General features: G+C 52.3%; 1 protein-coding gene across 1 annotated transcript; it reads left to right on the top strand.

The window, feature by feature from the left end:
* The first annotated feature begins 1,039 nt into the window (after positions 1 to 1,039).
* Positions 1,040 to 19,056, top strand: LOC142922605 (uncharacterized). Its single transcript, XM_076063424.1, has 5 exons — positions 1,040 to 1,046; positions 1,613 to 2,084; positions 4,135 to 4,271; positions 6,231 to 6,379; positions 12,924 to 19,056. The coding sequence occupies exons 1-5, from the start codon at positions 1,040 to 1,042 to the stop codon at positions 13,089 to 13,091; spliced, it is 933 nt and encodes a 310-aa protein (XP_075919539.1). The 3' UTR covers positions 13,092 to 19,056.
* Positions 19,057 to 19,372: the final 316 nt, after the last annotated feature.

Raw genomic sequence — 19,372 nt, 5'->3', positions numbered from 1 at the left:
GTGAGTGAGTGAGTGAGTGGTGAGTGAGTGGTGAGTGAGTGGTGAGGAGTGGTGAGTGAGGTGAGTGAGTGGTGAGTGAGTGGTGAGTGGTGAGTGAGTGAGTGGTGAGTGAGGAGTGAGTGAGTGGTGAGTGAGTGGTGAGTGAGTGAGTGGTGAGTGAGGTGAGTGAGTGGTGAGTGAGTGAGTGGTGAGTGAGTGGTGAGTGAGTGAGTGTGAGGTGAGTGGAGTGGTGAGTGAGTGGTGAGTGAGTGGTGAGTGAGTGGTGGTGAGTGAGTGGTGAGTGAGTGGTGAGTGAGTGAGTGGTGAGTGAGTGAGTGGTGAGTGAGTGGTGAGTGAGTGGTGAGTGAGTGAGTGGTGAGTGAGTGGTGAGTGAGTGGTGAGTGAGTGAGTGGTGAGTGAGTGGTGGAGAGTGAGTGGTGAGTGAGTGAGTGGTGAGTGAGTGAGTGAGTGAGTGGTGAGTGAGTGGTGAGTGAGTGAGTGGTGAGTGAGTGAGTGAGTGAGTGGTGAGTGAGTGGTGAGTGAGTGAGTGGTGAGTGAGTGAGTGGTGAGTGAGTGGTGAGTGAGTGAGTGGTGAGTGAGTGGTGAGTGAGTGAGTGGTGAGTGAGTGGTGAGTGAGTGGTGAGTGAGTGAGTGGTGAGTGAGTGGTGAGTGAGTGGTGAGTGAGTGGTGAGTGAGTGAGTGGTGAGTGAGTGGAGTGAGTGGTGAGTGAGTGGTGAGTGAGTGGTGAGTGAGTGAGTGGTGAGGTGAGTGAGTGGGTGAGTGAGTGGTGAGTGAGTGAGTGGTGAGTGAGTGGTGAGTGAGTGGTGAGTGAGTGGTGAGTGAGTGAGTGGTGAGTGAGTGGTGAGTGGTGAGTGAGTGTGAGTGAGTGGTGAGTGAGTGAGTGGTGAGTGAGTAGTGAGTGAATGGTGAGTGAGTGAGTGAGTGGTGAGTGAGTGGTGAGTGAGTGAGTGGTGAGTGAGTGGGAGTGGTGAGTGAGTGGTGAGTGAGTGGTGAGTGAGTGAGTGGTGAGTGTCCCTCTAGGATCGTCTCGCTGGACTCGATGGGCCGTTGGAGTTCCTGCAGGCAGCTGGATTCCAGCTGACATCACTTCCTGTCTCTGCCCCTGCTGGTGAGTGATGTCACTTCCTGTTCACGGTGGCCGTGTGGGTGGGTGGGTGGGGTTCACGGTGACCGTGTGGGTGGGTGGGTGGGTGGGTGGGGTTCACGGTGTCCGTGTGGGTGGGGTTCACGGTGGGTGGGTGGGTGGGTGGGGTTCACGGTGACCGTGTGGGTGGGTGTGGTTCACGGTGACCGTGTGGGTGAGTGAGCGTGGTTCACGGTGACCGTGTGGGTGAGTGAGCGTGGTTCACGGTGACCGTGTGGGTGGGTGTGGTTCACGGTGACCGTGTGGGTGAGTGTGGTTCACGGTGTCCGTGTGGGTGGGTGGGGTTCACGGTGACCGTGTGGTGAGTGTGGTTCACGGTGACCGTGTGGGTGAGTGTGGTTCACGGTGACCGTGTGGGTGGGTGGGGTTCACGGTGACCGTGTGGGTGGGTGAGTGGGTGAGCGTGGTTCACGGTGACCGTATCCATCCCTCTCTCCCCCACCCCCCCCCCAAACCCCCCCGCATCAGCCACAGGAGAGCCGCTGACGGTCGTCCCTGCGGACAACGTCCTGGGGGCCAACGAGAAGGAGCCGTACCTCGTCTTCAGCTCTCCTCCACCGCCTCCTCGTCCTCCTCCTCCTCCTCCTCCTCACGAGGACGACGATGAGAAGAAGGCGGAGGAGGCGGTGGAGGAGAAGGCGGTGGAGGCGAAGGCGGAGGAGGCGGCGGAGGAGGCGGTGGAGGCGAAGGCGGAGGAGGCGGCGGAGGCGGGCTCCGTGAGCGGCATCAGCGGCGGGGTCCACCCAACCGTGAGCTGGCTGGGCGGCCTCCGGCAGCGGCTGACGTCCGGCGGGGCGGTGCCGACGTTCACGCTGGACCGGGGAGCGACCGTCTACCGGGCGTCTGGAGCCGGGCCCGGCGCTCTCGCCGGACGGTTCAACCTGCCCAGCGACTTCTACCGGCTGACGGCGGAGGAAGTGAGGCGGGAGCAGATGAGGAGGTGCGGGTCGGGTTGGCCGGGTGGGTGGGCGGGTGGGTGGGTGGGTGAGTGGGCGGGTGGGTGGGTGGGTGGCTGAGTGGGTGGGTGGGTGAGTGGCTGAGTGGGTGGCTGGGTGGGTGACTGAGTGGGTGGCTGGGTGGGTGACTTGAGTGGGTGACCGAGTGGGTGACTGAGTGGGTGACTGAGTGACTGAGTGGGTGACTGAGTGACCGAGTGGGTGACTGAGTGACCGAGTGGGTGACTGAGTGGATGACTGAGTGACCGAGTGGGTGACTGAGTGGGTGACTGAGTGACTGAGTGAGTGACTGAGTGACCGAGTGGGTGGCTTGAGTGGATGACTGAGTGACTGAGTGGGTGGCTGGGTGGGTGACTGAGTGACTGAGTGGGTGACTGAGTGACCGAGTGGGTGGCTGGGTGAGTGACTGAATGACTGAGCGGGTGACTGAGTGGGTGGCTGGGTGGGTGACTGAGTGACTGAGTGGGTGACTGAGTGGGTGGGTGGGTGGCTGGGTGAGTGACTGAGTGACTGAGCGGGTGACTGAGTGGGTGGCTGGGTGGGTGACTTGAGTGGGTGACTGAGTGGGTGACTGAGTGACTGAATGACCGAGTGGGTGACTGAGTGGGTGACTGAGTGACTGAGTGGGTGACTCAGTGACCGAGTGGGTGACTAAGTGGGTGACTGAGTGACCGAGTGGGTGACTGAGTAACCGAGTGGGTGACTGAGTGACCGAGTGGGTGACTGAGCGTGTGACTGAGTGAGTGACTGAGTGACTGAGCGGGTGACTGAGTGGGTGAGTGGGTGGGTGACTGAGTGACCGAGTGGGTGACTGAGCGTGTGACTGAGTGGGTGACTGAGTGACCTAGTGGGTGGGTGACTTTAGTGGGTGAGTGGGTGATTGAGTGACCGAGTGGGTGGCTGGGTGGCTGGCTGGGTGGGTGGCTGGGTGGGTGACTTGAGTGGGTGACTTGAATGGGTGACTTGAGTGGGTGGCTGGGTTGGTGACTGGGTGAGTGGCTAGGTGGGTGTCTGAGTGGGTGACTGAGTGACTGAGTGGGTGGGTGGCTGGGTGGGTGACTGAGTGACTGAGTGGGTGACTGAGTGGGTGGCTGGGTGGGTGACTGAGTGACTGAGTGGGTGACTGAGTGGGTGGCTGGGTGGGTGGCTGGGTGGGTGGCTGGGTTGGTTACTGGGTGCGTGGCTGGGTGGGTGACCGAGTGGGTGACTGAGTGGGCGACTGAGTGACTGAGTGGGTGACTCAGTGGGTGATTGAGTGACTGAGTGGATGACTGAGTGACCGAGTGGGTGGCTGGGTGGGTGGCTGGCTGGGTGTTTGGGTTGTGACTGAGTGACCGAGTGGGTGACTGAGTGGGTGACTGAGTGACTGAGTGGGTGGCTAGGTGGGTGACTGAGTGACCGAGTGGGTGATTGAGCGGGTGACTGAGTGAGTGACTGAGTAACTGAGCGGGTGACTGAGTGGGTGGCTGAGTGGGTGACTGAGTGACCGAGTGGGTGACTGAGCGGGTGACTGAATGAGTGACTGAGTGACTGAGCGGGTGACTGAGTGAGTGGGTGAGTGACTGAGTGAGTGAGTGACTGACTAACTGAGTGAGCGACTGAGTGACTGTGTGGGTGAGTGAGTGAGTGACTGAGTGAGTGAGTAACTGAGTGAGTGAGTAACTGAGTGAGTGACTGAGTGAGTGAGTGAGTGACTGAGTGAGTAACTGAGTGAGTGAGTAACTGAGTGAGTGACTGAGTGAGTGAATGAGTGAGTGACTGAGTGAGTGACTTAGTGAGTGAGTAACTGAGTGACTGAGTGAGTGACTGAGTGAGTGAGTGACTGAGTGAGTGACTGACTGAGTGAGTGGGTGACTGAGTGGGTGACTGAGTGACTGAGTGGGTGGCTGGGTGGGTGGCTGGGTGGGTGACTGAGTGACCGAGTGAGTGAGTGGGTGAGTGAGTGGGTGAGTGACTGACTGAGTGAGTGAGTGAGTGACTGAGTGACTGAGTGAGTGACTGACTGTGCGGGTGACTGTGCGGGTGACTCGGTAGGACCCAGGATGTTGAGAAGGCATCCGTGCTCCGCACGAGAGCTATGCGGGAACGAGAGAACGACTTGGAGCGTCCACCCCGCCAGTACCTCTACTGCCTGCTGCGAGTTCGCATGCCAGACGGGGTCCTGCTGCAGGGTGACTAGTCACTCAGTCACTCAGTCACTCAGTCACTCAGTCAGTCAGTCAGTCACTCACTCAGTCACTCACTCACTCACTCAGTCACTCACTCAGTCACTCAGTCACTCACTCAGTCACTCACTCAGTCACTCAGTCACTCACTCAGTCACTCACTCAGTCACTCAGTCACTCAGTCACTCAGTCACTCACTCAGTCACTCAGTCACTCACTCAGTCACTCAGTCACTCAGTCACTCAGTTAGTCACTCACTCAGTCACACACTCAGTCACTCAGTCAGTCACTCAGTTACTCAGTCGGTCACTCAGTCACTCAGTCAGTCACTCAGTCACTTAGTCAGTCACTCAGTTACTCAGTCAGTCACTCAGTCACTCAGTCAGTCACTCAGTCACTTAGTCAGTCACTCAGTTACTCAGTCAGTCACTCAGTCAGTCACTCAGTCACTCAGTCAGTCACTCAGTCACTCACTCAGTCAGTCACTCAGTCACTCAGTCAGTCACTCAGTCAGTCAGTCAGTCACTCAGTCAGTCACTCAGTTACTCAGTCAGTCACTCAGTCAGTCACTCAGTTACTCAGTCACTTAGTCAGTCACTCAGTTACTCAGTCAGTCACTCAGTCACTCAGTCAGTCACTCAGTCAGTCAGTCAGTCACTCAGTCAGTCACTCAGTTACTCAGTCAGTCACTCAGTCAGTCACTCAGTTACTCAGTCACTTAGTCAGTCACTCAGTTACTCAGTCAGTCACTCAGTCACTCAGTCAGTCACTCAGTCACTCAGTCAGTCACTCAGTCAGTCACTCAGTCACTCAGTCAGTCACTCAGTCACTCAGTCAGTCACTCACTCAGTCACTCAGTCAGTCACTCAGTCAGTCACTCACTCAGTCAGTCGCTGTGTGTGTGTGTGTGACTGTGTGTGTGTCACTGTGTGTGTGTGTGACTGTGTGTGTGTGACTGTGTGTGTCACTGTGTGTGTGTCACTGTGTGTGTGTCACTGTGTGTGTCACTGTGTGTGTCACTGTGTGTGTGTGTCACTGTGTGTGTGTCACTGTGTGTGACTGTGTGTGTGTCACTGTGTGTCACAGTGTGTCACTGTGTGTGTCACTGTGTGTGTGTCACTTTGTGTGTGTGTCACTGTGTGTGTGTGTTACTGTGTGTGTGTCACTGTGTGTGTGTGTGTCACTGTGTGTGTCACTGTGTGTCACTGTGTGTGTCACTGTGTGTCACTGTGTGTGTCACTGTGTGTCACTGTGTGTGTGTGTGTCACTGTGTGTGTCACTGTGTGTATCACTGTGTGTGTGTGTCACTGTGTGTGTGTCACTGTGTGTCACTGTGTGTGTGTCACTGTGTGTGTGTGTGTCACTGTGTGTGTGTCACTGTGTCACTGTGTGTGTCACTGTGTGTGTCACTGTGTGTGTTTCACTGTGTGTGTGTCACTGTGTGTGTCACTGTGTGTGTGTCACTGTGTGTGTGTCACTGTGTGTGTCACTGTGTGTGTGTCACTGTGTGTGTGTCACTGTGTGTGTCACTGTGTGTGTGTGTCACTGTGTGTGTGTGTCACTGTGTGTGTGTGTCACTGTGTGTGTCACTGTGTGTGTCACTGTGTGTGTGTCACTGTGTGTGTGTGTCACTGTGTGTGTGTGTGTGTCACTGTGTGTGTGTCACTGAGTGTGTGTGTGTGTCACTGTGTGTGTGTGTGTGTCACTGTGTGTCACTGTGTGTGTGTCACTGTGTGTGTGTGTGTCACTGTGTGTCACTGTGTGTGTGTATCACTGTGTGTGTGTCACTGTGTGTGTGTGTCACTGTGTGTGTGTGTGTGTGTCACTGTGTGTGTCACTGTGTGTGTCACTGTGTGTGTGTCACTGTGTGTGTGTGTCACTGTGTGTGTCACTGTGTGTGTCACTGTGTGTGTGTGTCACTGTGTGTGTGTGTCACTGTGTGTGTCACTGTGTGTGTGTGTACAGGTACCTTTGGCGTGACTGAGGCAGTCTGCAGGGTCTACGACTTTGTGCGAGATTGTCTGGCTCAGCAGTGGCTCCCATTTTCACTGCTGGGACCCCGTGGGAATTCCCTTCCCAACGACCAAGACACCCCACTGTCCCGCACAGGACTGGTGAGTGGACAACTCACCAGCTCACCACTCACCACTCACCCACTCACTCACTCACCCACCCACCCACCCACTCACTCACTCACCCACCCACCCTCTCACCCACTCACTCACCCACTCACCCACTCACTCACTCACCCACTCACTCACCCACTCACCACTCACCACTCACCCACTCACTCACTCACTCATCCACTCACTCACTCACTCACTCACCCACTCACTCACTCACTCACCCACTCACTCACTCACTCACCCACTCACGCACTCACCCACTCACTCACTCACCCACCCACCCACTCACTCACTCACTCACCCACTCACTCACTCACTCACCCACTCACTCACTCACTCACCCACTCACCCACTCACCCACTCACCCACTCACTCACTCACTCACCCACTCACCCACTCACCCACCCACTCACTCACTCACCCACTCACTCACTCACTCACCCACTCACTCACCCACTCACCCACTCACCCACTCACTCACTCACTCACCCACCCACTCACTCACTCACTCACCCACTCACCCACTCACTCACTCACTCACCCGCTCACTCACTCACCACTCACCCACTCACTTACTCAACCACTCACCCACTCACCGCTCATCACTCACCCGCTCACTCGCTCACCACTCACCCACTCACTCACTCACGCACTCACTCACTCACCCGCTGACCCGCTCACCACTCACCCGCTCACCCCCTCACCCACTCACCTTATCACCATTCACCACTCACCACCCACCCACTCATCTGGGTGGAGTTCATAGTGTCCGTGTGGGTGTAAGTGTGGGTGTGTGGGTGTAAGTGTAGGTGTAAGTGTGGGTGTAAGTGTGGGTGTAAGTGTGGGTGTAAGTGTGGGTGTAAGTGTGGGTGTAAGTGTGGGTGTGTGTGTGGGTGTAAGTGTGGGTGTAAGTGTGGGTGTAAGTGTGGGTGTGTGTGTGGGTGTAAGTGTGGGTGTAAGTGTGGGTGTGTGGGTGTAAGTGTGTGGGTGTGTGTGTGGGTGTAAGTGTGGGTGTAAGTATGGGTGTAAGTGTGGGTGTGTGTGGGTGTGTGTGTGTGTGTAAGTGTGTGTGTAAGTGTGGGTGTAAGTGTGTGTGTAAGTGTGTGTGTAAGTGTGGGTGTAAGTGTAGGTGTAAGTGTGGGTGTAAGTGTGGGTTAAAGTGTGGGTGTAAGTTTCTGTGTGTGTAAGTTTCTGTGTATGTAAGTTTCTGTGTGTGTGTGGGTGTAAGTGGGGGTGTAAATATGGGTGTGTGTGTAAGTGTGGGTGTAAGTGTGGGTGTGTGCGTGGGTGTAAGTGTGGGTGTAAGTGTGGGTGTGTGTGTGGGTGTAAATATGGGTGTAAGTGTGGGTGTAAGTGTGGGTGTAAGTGTAGGTGTAAGTGTGGGTGTAAGTGTGGGTGTAAATATGGGTGTAAGTGTGTGTGTAAGTGTGTGTGTGGGTGTAAGTGTGGGTGTTAGTGTGGGTGTGTGGGTTTGTGTGTGGGTGTGTGTGTGGGTGTAAGTGTGTGTGGGTGTAAGTGTGGGTGTAAGTGTAGGTGTAAGTGTAGGTGTAAGTGTAGGTGTAAGTGTGGGTGTAAGTGTGTGTGTAAGTGTGTGTGTGGGTGTAAGTGTGGGTGTAAGTGTGGGTGTAAGTGTGGGTGTAAGTGTGGGTGTAAGTGTGTGTGTGGGTGTAAGTGTGGGTGTAAGTGTGGGTGTAAGTGTGGGTGTAAGTGTGGGTGTGGGTGTAAGTGTGGGTGTAAGTGTGGGTGTAAGTGTGGGTGTAAGTGTGGGTGTAGGTTTCTGTGTATGTAAGTTTCTGTGTGTGTGTGGGTGTAAGTGGGGGTGTAAATATGGGTGTAAGTGTGGGTGTAAGTGTGGGTGTAAGTGTGGGTGTCACTGTGTGTGTGTGGGTGTGGGTGTAAGTGTGGGTGTAAGTGTGGGTGTCACTGTGTGTGTGTGTGTGGGTGTAAGTGTGGGTGTAAGTGTGGGTGTAAGTGTGGGTGTAAGTGTGGGTGTAAGTGTGGGTGTAAGCGTGGGTGTAAGTGTGGGTGTAAGTGTGGGTGTGTGTGTGGGTGTGTGTGTCGGTGTAAGTGTGGGTGTAAGTGTGGGTGTAAGTGTGGGTGTAAGTGTAGGTGTAAGTGTGGGTGTAAGTTTCTGTGTATGTAAGTTTCTGTGTGTGTGTGGGTGTAAGTGTGGGTGTAAGTGTGGGTGTAAGTGTGGGTGTAAGTTTCTGTGTATGTAAGTTTCTGTGTGTGTGTGGGTGTAAGTGGGGGTGTAAATATGGGTGTGTGTGTGGGTGTAAGTGTGGGTGTCACTGTGTGTGTGGGTGTGGGTGTAAGTGTGGGTGTAAGTGTAGGTGTAAGTGTAGGTGTAAGTGTAGGTGTAAGTGTGGGTGTAAGTGTGTGTGTAAGTGTGTGTGTGTGTGTGGGTGTAAGTGTGGGTGTAAGTTTCTGTGTATGTAAGTTTCTGTGTGTGTGTGGGTGTAAGTGGGGGTGTAAATATGGGTGTAAGTGTGGGTGTAAGTGTGGGTGTAAGTGTGGGTGTAAGTGTGGGTGTAAGTGTGGGTGTAAGTGTGGGTGTAAGTGGGGGTGTAAGTGTAGGTGTAAGTGTGGGTGTAAGTGTGGGTGTAAGTTTCTGTGTGGGTGTAAGTGTGGGTGTAAGTGTGGGTGTCACTGTGTGTGTGTGGGTGTGGGTGTAAGTGTGGGTGTAAGTGTGGGTGTCACTGCGTGTGTGTGTGTGTGGCAAAACAACCCCCTACCCCACCGCGGTGCCGGACGGGCAACGCTGTCGTGGACAGTGCTGTGGGGGGAGATCCAATTCCGATTGGCACCTCCCCTCATGGCGTCTGTGTCCACCACAGTGGCTAAACGGGGGCTCCGGACGGGTGCGAGGGGCTGGTAACCCCTCCACCTTCAATAAATTACCACTAAACCACGTCTAAAATATCTAACTAATAAGCTTGTGCCGGAGGCCCCGGGGGGACAGGCGTCTATGACGTCTCATGGCCAAACCCCAATTGGCGGAGCCAGGAGATTGAATCTCTACCCTCGGGGCTCCTCCAGAAACAACGAAAAGCCACTACGGGTGGCCACGTGGAATGTTCGAACGCTCACTGCGGAGGAGAGGCTGCCACTCCTCTGTCGGGAGCTGGACCGGTACCGCCTGGATCTATGCGGCATTCAGGAGGTCCGGTGGACCGGTTCTGGCTCCTGCCACCATGAGGGGTGGACAGTCCTCTACTCGGGGCAGCAGACTGCCAAACAACAGGGTGTGGCTCTTGTTTTGAACAAAAGTATGAAGGGGGTGTGGGAGCGTGGCGATGAGGTGTGGGAAGCTGTAAGCCCCAGGCTACTTTGGGCTCGCCTTTCCATCAACCGGAGGCGAGGAGTGGTGGTCGTGGTTACTTATGCCCCCACTGAAGACGAACATCCTTGGAGGGATGCAGGCAAGGCCGATGAATCAGATGCCTTCTATGACCTCCTGTCACAGGTGCTGGCTAAAGTGGCCCCTCGGGATAGAGTCATCTTGTTGGGTGACTTCAATACCCGAGTTGGTCATGATGCTGGCACCTGGTCTGGAGTGATTGGAAGGCATGGGCCAGATCAGCTCAATAACAACGGTAGGAGGCTCCTAGATTTTTGTGCAGCCCATGGGCTTGTAATTACCAACACGCTGTTCTGGCATCGGCGCATCCACACAACATCATGGATGCATGCCGGGTCTAAGCAAGAACATCTGCTGGACTGCATAGTGACGGACCAGCGGATGCGAGCCCATGTCCTTGACACCAGGACCTACCGTGGAGCTGATCTGCCCACTGACCATCGACTTGTCATTTGTAAGATGTGCCTGCCATTCTTCCACTCTGGTGGTGGGTGTACACCCAGGACCCCATTCCTACCTAAGGTGGCCTGGTCTCAGTTAGCTGATGAAAGTTGCAAGCGAGAATTTCATCATCGCTTGCAGCTGGGGTTGGCATCGTCCCCGACTCCTCCTGATGTCGAGGGTAAATGGGCGAGGTTTAGGACTGTGACTCATGCAGCTGCAATGGCTGCTTTGGGTACGCGGTCTAGACCTCCCCAGAGACCCTGGCTGACAGAGGAGGTGTTCAAGCTGGCTGAGAAAAAGCGACAGGCCCACTCTCATCGGCTACAGCATCCCACGTCGGAGAATGTGGAGGCTCACCGCACCCTTCGCTCGGAGGTTCGGAGAGCCGTGAGGCGCTCAAGGATGGGTGGTGGTCGCGGGTTGCTGAGGAGATGGAGTCTGCCTCAGTGGCCCGTGATCACAAATCTCTATTTAACTCCATCAAAAAAGTAACCTGCAGCGCCACACCTATTACCATCATTAGGGGAAAAAACGGTGATCCAATTTCCGACCCCCAGGAACAGGTTCGCAGATTTGCTGAGCATTTCTGTGAGGTCCTGGGGGAGGGAAAATCCCTCAGCCATGAAAACATCGTGGCACAAAGTGAGGATGACCCTGCTGAGGCTGCGGTGCCTCAAATATTGGAAGAAGTCACCCCCTGCGAGTGGCTGGCTGAGGTGCCATCTGCTGAGGAAGTATTGAAGGCGATCCGGAGTCTGAGACCAGGAAAGGCAGCGGGCAGAGATGATCTCCCAAGCGAAATGCTGAGGGAGGGTGGCGTTTGTGCACAGACTGCCCTATATGACATCATAACAACAGTCTGGACCACTGGACGGGTTCCGCAGGATTGGAAGGATGCCCTGGTGGTCCCCCTTTTTAAGAAGGGGGACCGCACAGACTGTAACAACTACAGGGGCATCTCACTCCTCAGTGTGCCGGGAAAGGTACTGGCAAGGATTATTCAGCATCGCCTAGCCAGGCACGCTGAGGAGAGGCTTGCGGAGCCCCAATGCGGTTTCAGGAAAGGGCGGTCCTGCACAGATGCCATATTTTCTGTCCGTCTGCTACAGCAGAGGTGTAGGGAATTCCAACAAAACCTACATCTCTGCTTTATTGACCTGGTCAAGGCCTATGATCCCATCAGTAGGCCTGGGCTCTGGGTCGTTCTTCGTGCTTTTGGAGTACCTGACCCTCTGCTCACGATCATTAAGGACCTTCATGATGGTGAGCGGGCCCGGGTAAAACTACGTGGCCGGGAGTCAGAGCCATTCCCTGTACACCTTGGGGTGCGACAGGGATGTCCTCTGGCTCCCACATTATTTAACATCTATTTTGACCACGTAATTCGTGAAGCCTTCAATAGCTGTACCGGGGGAATCTCCATATGGTACAGATATAATGGGAGGCTAATCGATGCCCGGGTGCGGTCAAGGGATGGCTCCCTATTGCTCAACCACGTTATGTATGCTGATGATTTGGTAATAGCTGCTCAGTCAGAGGAGGAATTGGAGACGCTGCTGCTGAGACTGGAGCGTGCCACTAAGAGGTGGGGCCTTACCATCAGCCCCACCAAAACTAAGCACCTGCCTGGGTATTTTGTACCATCGGACACTCCACCCCCACAACTCCCAATCGGTGATGGGGCAGTTGTGGAGAGAGTGGAGAGTTTCCCATACCTGGGCAGTGTGCTTATGACTGGCTCCAGTTTAACAGCAGAGGTCTCACTCCGAATCAGTCGAGCGGCGATATCTTTTCATCGGTTGCGTAACGCTGCGTGGAAGCTACCTGGTCTGTCGCTCTGCACTAAGCTTCAGGTCTTCTCGGCCACGGTCATTCCCTCCCTTCTCTACGCTTGCGAAACGTGGACCCCCCTAATGGAACATCTTCGCCGGTTAGAAACATTTAGGCTGGCTTGCCTACGATCCATCCTGGGTTTAACCAGTCTGGATTGTGTGAGGAGCTCACAAATTCTTGAAAGATCTGGGCAGGGTCCCAGCGGTGAGCTCCTCCGGCAGGCAAGGCTGCGATGGCTGGGTCATGTAGCCCGCATGCCCAGCCACCGCATGCCGAAACAGCTTTTGTTTGGCCGGATTGAGGGGGCTAAGCGGGCGCGGAACGGGCTAGAGAAGAGATGGAGTGATGTGGTACAGGAGGACGTGGAGCTGAGTGGACTTGCCGATGACTGGTACCAGCGGTGTCAAGATCGGCCTCTGTGGAGGAGGCTCGTGAAGGACGCTACTGGGCAGTTGGAGGCAGTCGCCCTCCAACAACAACGGAGGGCGGAGGAGCGACGCTCAGAACAACGAGCGGAGCGCCGGGTGGCTAAAGCACAGCAGGTTGGCACAGTAGGGGGCGCAGGTGGTGCACCAGCCAGTCATCTCAGTCAGTCGACCCGTGGCACCGGGGTCTGCCCAGTGACCTCCTGCCAGCGGGCGTTCGACACTTCACGTGGCCTCAGGGTGCACATAGCCTGGCACAAGCGTCGTGGTGACGTCACCGCCACTTAGTGGCGAATGGCGGTTGTTGTGTGTGTGTGTGTGAAGGTGTGTAAGTGTGTGCGTGTAAGTGAGTGTGTAAGTGTGTGTGTAAGTGTGTGTGCGTGTAAGTGTGTAAGTGTAAGTGTGTAAGTGTGTAAGGGCGTGTCCGTGTGTGTGGGATTCACGTTGCCCGGGCCTCTCTCCTCGCTAGGTTCCGTCTGCCCTTCTGACCTTTGTCCTGGACCCAGATGTCTACGCCGACATTCTTTCTGCATCGCCGCCGCCATCATCATCAGCCTCATCATCATCCTCCTCCTCCTGCGCTACTCCCTGCTGTCTCAAAGCGGAGCTTATGGAACGCTGCCTCACCCTGTCCTGACCTCTGTCCTGACCTCTGTCCTGACCTCTGTCCTGACCTCTGGCTTGAACTCTGTCCTGACCCCTGTCCTGAACTCTAGCTTGACCTCTGTCCTGAACTCTGTCCTGAACTCTGTCCTGACCCCTGTACTGACCTCTGTCCTGACCTCTGTCCTGACCTCTGTCCTGAACTCTGTCCTGACCCCTGTCCTGACCTCTGTCCTGACCTCTGTCCTGACCTCTGGCTTGAACTCTGTCCTGACCTCTGTCCTGAACTCTAGCTTGACCTCTGTCCTGACCCTCTGTCCTGACCTCTGTCCTGACCTCTGTCCTGACCTCTGTCCTGAACTCTGTCTTGACCTCTGTCTTGACCTCTGTCCTGACCTCTGTCCTGACCTCTGGCTTGACCTCTGTCCTGAACCGTGTACTGACCTCTGCCCTGACCTCTGTCCTCACCTCTGTCCTGAACTCTGTTTTGACCTCTGTCCTGAACTCTGTTTTGACCTCTGTCCTGACCCCTGTCCTGAACTCTAGCTTGACCTCTGTCCTGAACTCTGTCCTGACCTCTGTCCTGAACCTCTGTCCTGACCTCTGGCTTGAACTCTGTCCTGACCCCTGTCCTGAACTCTAGCTTGACCTCTGTCCTGAACTCTGTCCTGACCTCTGTCCTGACCTCTGGCTTGAACTCTGTCCTGAACCTCTGTCCTGACCTCTGGCTTGACCTCTGTCCTGACCCCTGTCCTGAACTCTAGCTTGACCTCTGTCCTGAACTCTGTCCTGACCTCTGTCCTGACCCCTGTCCTGAACTCTAGCTTGACCTCTGTCCTGAACTCTGTCCTGACCTCTGTCCTGCACTCTGTCCTGACCTCTGTCCTGACCTCTGGCTTGACCTCTGTCTTGAACTCTGTCTTGACCTCTGTCCTGAACCTCTGTCCTGACCTCTGGCTTGACCTCTGTCCTGAACTCTGTCCTGACCTCTGTCCTGACCTCTGGCTTGAACTCTGTCCTGAACCTCTGTCCTGACCTCTGGCTTGACCTCTGTCGTGAACTCTGTCCTGACCCTCTGTCCTGACCTCTGTCCTGACCCCTGTCCTGAACTCTAGCTTGACCTCTGTCCTGAACTCTGTCCTGAACTCTGTCTTGACCTCTGTCCTGACCTCTGTCCTGACCTCTGTATTGAACTCTCTACTGACCTCTGTCCTGACCTCTGTCCTCACCCCTGTCCTGAACTCTAGCTTGACCTCTGTCCTGAACTCCTTTCTGAACTCTGTCCTGAACTCTGTCCTGAACTCTGTCTTGACCTCTGTCTTGACATCTGTCCTGAACTCTGTCCTGACCCCTGTACTGACCTCTATCTTGACCTCTGTCTTGACCTCTGTCCTGACCTCTGTCCTGACTTCTGTACTGAACTCTGTACTGACCTCTGTCCTGACCCCTGTCCTGAACCCTGTCCTGACCTCTGTCCTGAACTCTGTCCTGACCTCTGTCTTGACCTCTGTCCTGACCTCTGTCTTGACCTCTGTCCTGAACCTCTGACTTGACCTCTGTCCTGACCTCTGTCCTGAACTCTGTACTGACCTCTGTACTGACCCCTCCCGTGACTCCTCCCCACTGGCTCCTCCCCTTCCCGTGACTCCCCCTCTTCCCTGTAACTCCTCCCCCTGACTCATCCCTGTAACTCCTCCCCCTTTCCTTGACTCCTCGCTGTGACCCTCCCCCTCCCTGTAACTCCTCCCACTCCCCGTAACTCCTCCCCGTGACTCCTCCCCCTCCACCTGACTCCGCCCCCTGACTCCGCCCCTGACTCTTCCCCGTGACTCCTCCCGTGACTCCTCCTCCTGGCTCCCTCCCTCCCCCCCCCGACTTCACCCCTCCCAGTGACTTCCCCATTTCCGTGACTCCTCCCCCTCCGCCTGACTCCGCCCCCTGACCCTTCCCCGTGACTCCTCCCCCTCTGCCTGACTCCGCCCGCTGACCCTTCCCCGTGACTCTTCCCCCTCCGCCTGACTCCGCCCCCTGACCCCTCCCCATGACTCCTCCCCCTCCGCCTGACTCCGCCCGCTGACCCTTCCCTGTGACTCCTCCCCCTCCGCCTGACTCCGCCCCCTGACCCTTCCCCGTGACTCCTCCCCCTCCCCGTGTCTCTCTGTTCACTGGGTATTTGATATTCTTGGTTCTTCCGGTAAAGTCACCACCACGTAGAAAGGAAACAATGAAATAATAAATTATAAAACAATAAAATTATTGTAAAACAATAAAATTGTTATTCTTGGTTCTTTCGGTAAAGTCACCACCACGTAGAAGGGAAACAATGAAATAATAAAAATATAAAACAATAAAATTATTGTAAAACAATACAATTGTTATTCTTGGTTCTTTCGGTAAAGTCACCACCACGTAGAAGGGAAACAATAAAATAATTAAAATATAAAACAATAAAATTCTCACGACGTTTCGACTGCAACACAAGCAATCATCATCAGGTGTGAAAACCACAGCAAGAAATTTTTTAAAAAGTGGCGTTTTGTTTTTAACGTTAGCACCACGGAGAGCGATTTGTCATTTTATTCAGATGGACGAGTCCATCTATGTTCTGAAAAGAGGAGGGGGGAGACGAAAATAATGGATGCGGTCTGAAAGCCACCGTAAGCGTGAACAATCAATTAAGACCCGAAATGGTTTATCAAATCCTTCCAATGATTGCTAATCCCAGAATCCATGTTCTCGGTTGAAATTGTCTCCGTGTTTGTATACGTGGATAGCCTCACGAACGAATCTCTCATGGTAAGCGTGAACAATCAATTAAGACCCGAAATGGTTTATCAAATCCTTCCAATGATTGCTGATCCCAGAATCCATGTTCTCGGTTGAAATTGTCTCCGTGTTTGTATACGTGGATAGCCTCACGAACGAATCTCTGATGGTAAGCGTGAACACTCAATTAAGACCCGAAATGGTTTAGCAAATCCTTCCAATGATTGCTAAGCCCAGAATCCATCTTCTCGGTTTGAAATTGTCGCCATGTTTGTATATGTGGATAGCCTCATGAACGAATCTCTCATGGTAAGCGTGAACAATCAATTAAGACCCGAAATGGTTTATCAAATCCTTCCAATCATTGCTAAGTCCAGAATCCATCTTCTCGGTTGAAATTGTTTCCGTGTTTGTATATGTGGATAGCCTCATGAACGAATCTCTCATGGTAAGCGTGAACAATCAATTAAGACCCGAAATTGTTTATAAAATCCTTCCAATGATTGCTAAGCCCAGAATCCATCGGTTGAAATTGTCTCTGTGTTTGTATATGTGGATAGCCTCACGAACGAATCTCTCTCATGGTAACCGTAAGCATGAAAAATCAATTAAGACCCGAAATGGTTTATCAAATCCTTCCAATGATTGCTAAGCCCAGAATCCATCTTCTCGGTTTGAAATTGTCGCCGTGTTTGTATACGTGGATAGCCTCACGAACGAATCTCTCACGGTAACCGTAAGCGTGAACACTCAATTAAGACCCGAAATGGTTTATCAAATCCTTCCAATGATTGCTAAGCCCAGAATCCATCTTCTCGGTTTGAAATTGTCGCCGTGTTTGTATACGTGGATAGCCTCATGAACGAATCTCTCATGGTAAGCGTGAACACTCAATTAAGACCCGAAATGGTTTATCAAATCCTTCCAATGATTGCTAAGCCCAGAATCCATCTTCTCGGTTTGAAATTGTCTCCGTGTTTGTATACGTGGATAGCCTCATGAACGAATCTCTCTCATGGTAACCGTAAGCGTGAAAAATCAATTAAGACCCGAAATGGTTTATCAAATCCTTCCAATGATTGCTAAGCCCAGAATCCATCTTCTCGGTTTGAAATTGTCGCCGTGTTTGTATACGTGGATAGCCTCATGAACGAATCTCTCATGGTAAGCGTGAACACTCAATTAAGACCCGAAATGGTTTATCAAATCCTTCCAATGATTGCTAAGCCCAGAATCCATCTTCTCGGTTTGAAATTGTCGCCGTGTTTGTATACGTGGATAGCCTCATGAACGAATCTCTCTCATGGTAACCGGAGGGCTTGCAGAGAACCTCCGTCTTGGAGAAGTCGATGTCGTGTGAGCCCACTCATCTGCCACGGCCGAGGTGTTGGTCCTACCGTGTTTCAGGTGTGCTTTGCGTTCACGAGTTAAATAATACAATACTCCATAGTTCTTCAGGTGAAGTCTACGTACTGTATCAAATAAGTGTCGAGTTGGTCGTGTGGTTGAAAGCTTTGGGCCTGCGGCCGAGGCTTGAAATTGGTGGCAGTCCAATGGTGGCCGTGGCTAGCGATGTTAACGTGATGATGTTAACGTGATGATGTTAACGTGATGATGTTAACGTGGTGATGTTAACGTGGTGATGTTAACGTGATGATGTTAACGTGATGATGTTAACGTGATGTTAACGTGGTGATGTTAACGTGATGATGTTAACGTGATGATGTTAACGTGATGATGTTAACGTGATGTTAACGTGATGTTAACGTGATGATGTTAACGTGATGTTAACGTGACGATGTTAACGTGATGATGTTAACGTGATGATGTTAACGTGATGATGTTAACGTGATGATGTTCACGTGATGTTAACGTGATGATGTTCACGTGATGAATTAGCGTGATGTTAACGTGATAAATTAGCGTGATGTTAACGTGATGTTAAAGTGAGACATTAGCGTGATGTTAATGTGAGACATTAGCGTGATGTTAATGTGATGTTAAAGTGAGACATTAGCGTGGTGTTAATGTGAGACATTAGCGTGATGTTAATGTGAGACATTAGCGTGATGTTCATGTGAGACACTAGCGTGATGTTAATGTGAGACTTTAGCGTGGTGTTAATGTGAGACATTAGCGTGATGTTAATGTGAGACTTTAGCGTGATGTCCATGTGAGACATTAGCGTGATGTTCACGTGAGACATTAGCGTGATGTCCATGTGAGACATTAGCGTGATGTTCATGTGAGACATTAGCGTGATGTTAATGTGAGACTTTAGCGTGATGTTCACGTGAGACATTAGCGTGATGTTAATGTGAGACATTAGCGTGATGTTAATGTGAGACATTAGCGTGATGTTAACATGAGACATTAGCGTGATGTTAATGTGAGATATTAGCGTGATGTTAATGTGAGACAGCGTGATGTTAATGTGAGACATTAGCGTGATGTTAATGTGATGTTAAAGTGAGACATTAGCGTGGTGTTAATATGAGACATTAGCGTGATGTTAATGTGAGACATTATCGTGATGTTAATGTGAGACATTAGCGTGATGTTAATGTGAGACATTAGCGTGATGTTCATGTGAGACACTAGCGTGATGTTAATGTGAGACATTAGCGTGATGTTAATGTGAGACTTTAGCGTGATGTCCATGTGAGACATTAGCGTGATGTTCACGTGAGACATTAGCGTTATGTCCATGTGAGACATTAGCGTGATGTTCATGTGAGACATTAGCGTGATGTTAATGTGAGACTTTAGCGTGATGTTCACGTGAGACATTAGCGTGATGTTAATGTGAGACATTAGCGTGATGTTAATGTGAGACATTAGCGTGATGTTAACATGAGATATTAGCGTGATGTTAATGTGAGATATTAGCGTGATGTTAATGTGAGACATTAGCGTGATGTTAACATGAGACATTAGCGTGATGTTAATGTGAGATATTAGCGTGATGTTAATGTGAGCATTAGCGTGATGTTAATGTGAGACATTAGCGTGATGTTCACGTGATAAATTAGCGTGATGTTAATGTGAGACTAGCGTGATATTCATGTGAGACATTAGTGTGATGTTAATGTGAGACATTAGCGTGATGTTAATGTGAGACATTAGCGTGATGTTAATGTGATGAATTAGCGTGATGTTCATGTGATAAATTAGCGTGATGTTAACGTGATGAATTAGCGTGATGTTAACGTGATAAATTAGTGTGATGTTAATGTGAGACATTTTTTGTGCCAGTTAAAAGGGGTAAAAACCTATTCCTATAACTTGTTACTGGCAAAGGAGGTCTCATAATGTTAATGGCTCACCCCGAGCACCTCAATAACTCTGATAGTGCTCTGCTGTTTTTAAAGTTGTACGCCTTTTGGCGTCTTCTGGTCCAACACCAGTGGAGAGACTTAAGGGGCTTCTAAGAAAAGCCGTCTCGGGCGTGGACAAATCAAAATTCAAGGACTGTGCCAATATTATTATTATCAGAGTTGTCTGTTTTGTTTGCCATTTTGACTGCTTGTGTTGTGGTTATTGCAAACA

The sequence above is a fragment of the Petromyzon marinus genome, unplaced genomic scaffold (genome assembly GCF_048934315.1).
Source record: "Petromyzon marinus isolate PM22_M1 ecotype Great Lakes invasive population unplaced genomic scaffold, UKy_Petmar_22M1.pri1.0 PM_Scaffold_118, whole genome shotgun sequence".
NCBI classification, from domain to species: Eukaryota; Metazoa; Chordata; class Hyperoartia; order Petromyzontiformes; family Petromyzontidae; genus Petromyzon; species Petromyzon marinus.
The sequence above is the reverse complement of the archived record's forward strand: the minus strand, read 5'-3'. Positions and strand labels throughout refer to the sequence as shown.